This window comes from Pongo pygmaeus, chromosome 15 (genome assembly GCF_028885625.2).
Source record: "Pongo pygmaeus isolate AG05252 chromosome 15, NHGRI_mPonPyg2-v2.0_pri, whole genome shotgun sequence".
In the NCBI taxonomy this organism is placed as follows: Eukaryota; Metazoa; Chordata; class Mammalia; order Primates; family Hominidae; genus Pongo; species Pongo pygmaeus.
In genome coordinates, this window is record NC_072388.2 from 17,833,371 (window position 1) to 17,836,252 (window position 2,882).

Consider the following 2,882-nt stretch of genomic DNA (forward strand, 5'->3'; position numbering starts at 1 on the left):
TGCCATATGTATATATATGTATCCACCCATCCATCAATTTATTAATCTATCTGCCCATATACTTACCTATTGGCTATTTTATCTATTTGACTCCTTAAAATCTATCCATCAGTCATCTAAATATCCATATGTATTTATTTATACTCAGGCTAAGGAAATATTACTCAGAATATTATGTAAATTTTGACAATTCTAGGGAATTGGCTAATTATTAGTGATTACAATAGTTCAGTTTTATACATTAAACATTTCTTCTACATGTAGCTCTCAGAATGACAATGACCAAAATGCTCTTGGAGATAATCTGGCCCTAGTTCAATAGAGAGGGAAAGGAAGAGAGAGAGAGAGAGAGAGCATCTTTTATGCAGATTATTTCATTGAATATCTTACTTGGGAAAGTAACATCGTTCCCTGGTTCTCAATTTCATCACCTGTGAAATAAATAGATTTGACTAGATGATTTGTATTTTCTAAAACCTCCACTTATTAGATATATATGTTGAAGAACCTCTGTTTAATGAAGTCCTTACATCAAATACTGTATTTAACCACAGGGAGAATGGTTCAGATCCTTTAAATCTCACTATTTACAATGTGGCTTTGGATTAAAAAATGGTACAGTAAACATCATGACACCAAAACAATTTGTTACTGCTTAGGAAATAAATATCTATATTTGTAAGTGAATGATGTAGATTTTGTCTCTAATTAGCTTGATTTTGAAAAACCTAGTGTATCATTGGGTCTTATTTTTATCTTTTGTAGAACAGAGCTGTGGATGAGATTTGTTGTATAGTACTCTAGGTTCCTTTTAATCTTTTAGTTAGATGATAGATAGATAGATAGATAGATGATAGATAGATAGATAGATAGATAATAGATAGATAATAGATAGATGTGATAGATGGATACACATAGATATAGATACGACTATAAGAATTTGCATGGAGTGTCCTATACTGTTTTAAAACTATGAAGTCCACTCTAGGGAATGTAGGAACTAAAGATAAGTAAGATACATTCCTATTCTTACCCACAATGGGTTACAAACATATTAAATGGTAAATATTTTTACTTACCAAAACCCTCTATTGCCTTCTGAATTTTGAGCTACGAAAAACCCACATTCATTAGCATCTTGTCAGCAATAAACATTCTATCGCTACTTTAGTGTATAGGGTACTATACTAGGTGCTGGTGCTTTTATACTTGTCTTTTTTCTTAAAGACTATTGCTAGAGATAGGGAGGAAATCTACTCCTTCTTAAAATGTGAAAATCTCAAAGGAAATTATATTCAAATAGATCTGAAAAAAATAAATATTCGACACTGTGGGTCCTTTCACACTAAAACGTTAAGTATACATTTTATAATGCTCTACAGTAAATGTTATGTTGTATAAGAAACAATTAATATGACCAGAACTTCATGACAGCTGAGGCTGATTACAGAAACAGTTCTACCATGAACTAATTGATTTCTTGCAATAGCATCAATATGTTGACCAATTGAATGAGGGGGATAAATGCTGAACAAGTATTTTATTTTCCTATGAGGAAAATTAAGGAGTCTTCCTAGATTTAAAGATATGGCTGCTTAGTTTCCTCATGGAATACTTGACATCTTTATTCCTAAGGGTATAGACCACTGGATTCAAGAGGGGAGTGAATACAGTATAAAACACTGAGAGTACTTTGTCTATTGGGAAATTTGTGAAAGGCCACAGGAGAGGGCTTTGGAGGATCCACCAGAGGAATGCTGCCGAACGGTGACCAGGATGATAGTGTAGGAGATCACCAAGAGGATGAAGCACACCGGGGCAGTCATGCCACTGGTTGGGATCATGAACACCCCCAGAATATATGTGTCGACACAAGCGAGTTTAATCACCAAAGGGAGGTCCCAAAAGAAACTGTCTACTTCATTGGGTCCACAGAAGGGCAGAGTCACTGTAAATGCTAACTGACTCAGAGCATGGAAGATGCCGACAATCCAGGAAAGTATCACAAGCCCAACACACATTCTCCGGCTCATGATTCTTAGGTAACGTAGAGGCTTACAGATAGCCACGTACCTATCAAAGGACATGGAGATCAGCAGTGCAATCTCAGCACCCGCTAAGAGATGTAGGAAGAATATCTGGGTCATGCAGCCTTCAAAAGAGATGACTTTGTGTTCACTAAGGAAGTCTGTAATCATTTTGGGGGTGGCAAATGAGGCCAGGGACATGTCAATGAAGGAGAGATTGCCCAGCAGAAAGTACATGGGGGAATGAAGGTGCGGCTCTGATGCAATGGTGACCACAATAAGAAGGTTCCCCAGCACAGTGGCTGCATAGACTATGGAGAAAAACAGGAAGTAGAAAATCTGGAGTTCTAAAGAACTGGATAGACCCCGTAGCATGAATTCGGTTACCACAGACTGATTGCTCCAGGCCATTTGCTCTGATTTCTGGAAGGACTCTAGCATTTCCAGTTGGGAGGAGAACTAGGAAAAAATACAGCAATCAAACTCAAAGTGGGATTTTTGCATAGACTAATTTAATGGCAGCCCACCATCAGATAGTTCCCCATTGTCTCTCTTCCAGACTCACAGTGGCCAAATATTTTTCCCAGTGGCCTTTCTAGATATTTCAAATGATTCAGTTAAATACTATTTTTTATGACTTAGCAATTTGTTTTACAAGTAAAATACAAATATTCATAAAATAAATAAAAATTAACGGTTTCAAATATTTACTCCTCAGTTTGTGAAACACTTTAAATTTCACAGCTTGCTGACAGCAGGCTTTTGTAAGAAAAGGGAGTGAGAACTTTTTCAAACATCATGAAGGGTGAAAGACGGATGAGGAATATTTGAGGATCAAAGCTTATTATTAGTGGG

The 2,882-nt window shown here is 36.4% G+C and overlaps 1 protein-coding gene across 1 annotated transcript; it reads right to left on the reverse strand.

Moving 5' to 3' along the window:
- Positions 1-1,560: 1,560 nt before the first annotated feature.
- LOC129013206 (olfactory receptor 4K3-like) lies at positions 1,561-2,438 on the reverse strand. Its single transcript, XM_054449702.1, is given in 2 exon segments — positions 1,561-1,724; positions 1,727-2,438. Coding segments are annotated over 2 exon segments (876 nt in total).
- Positions 2,439-2,882: the final 444 nt, after the last annotated feature.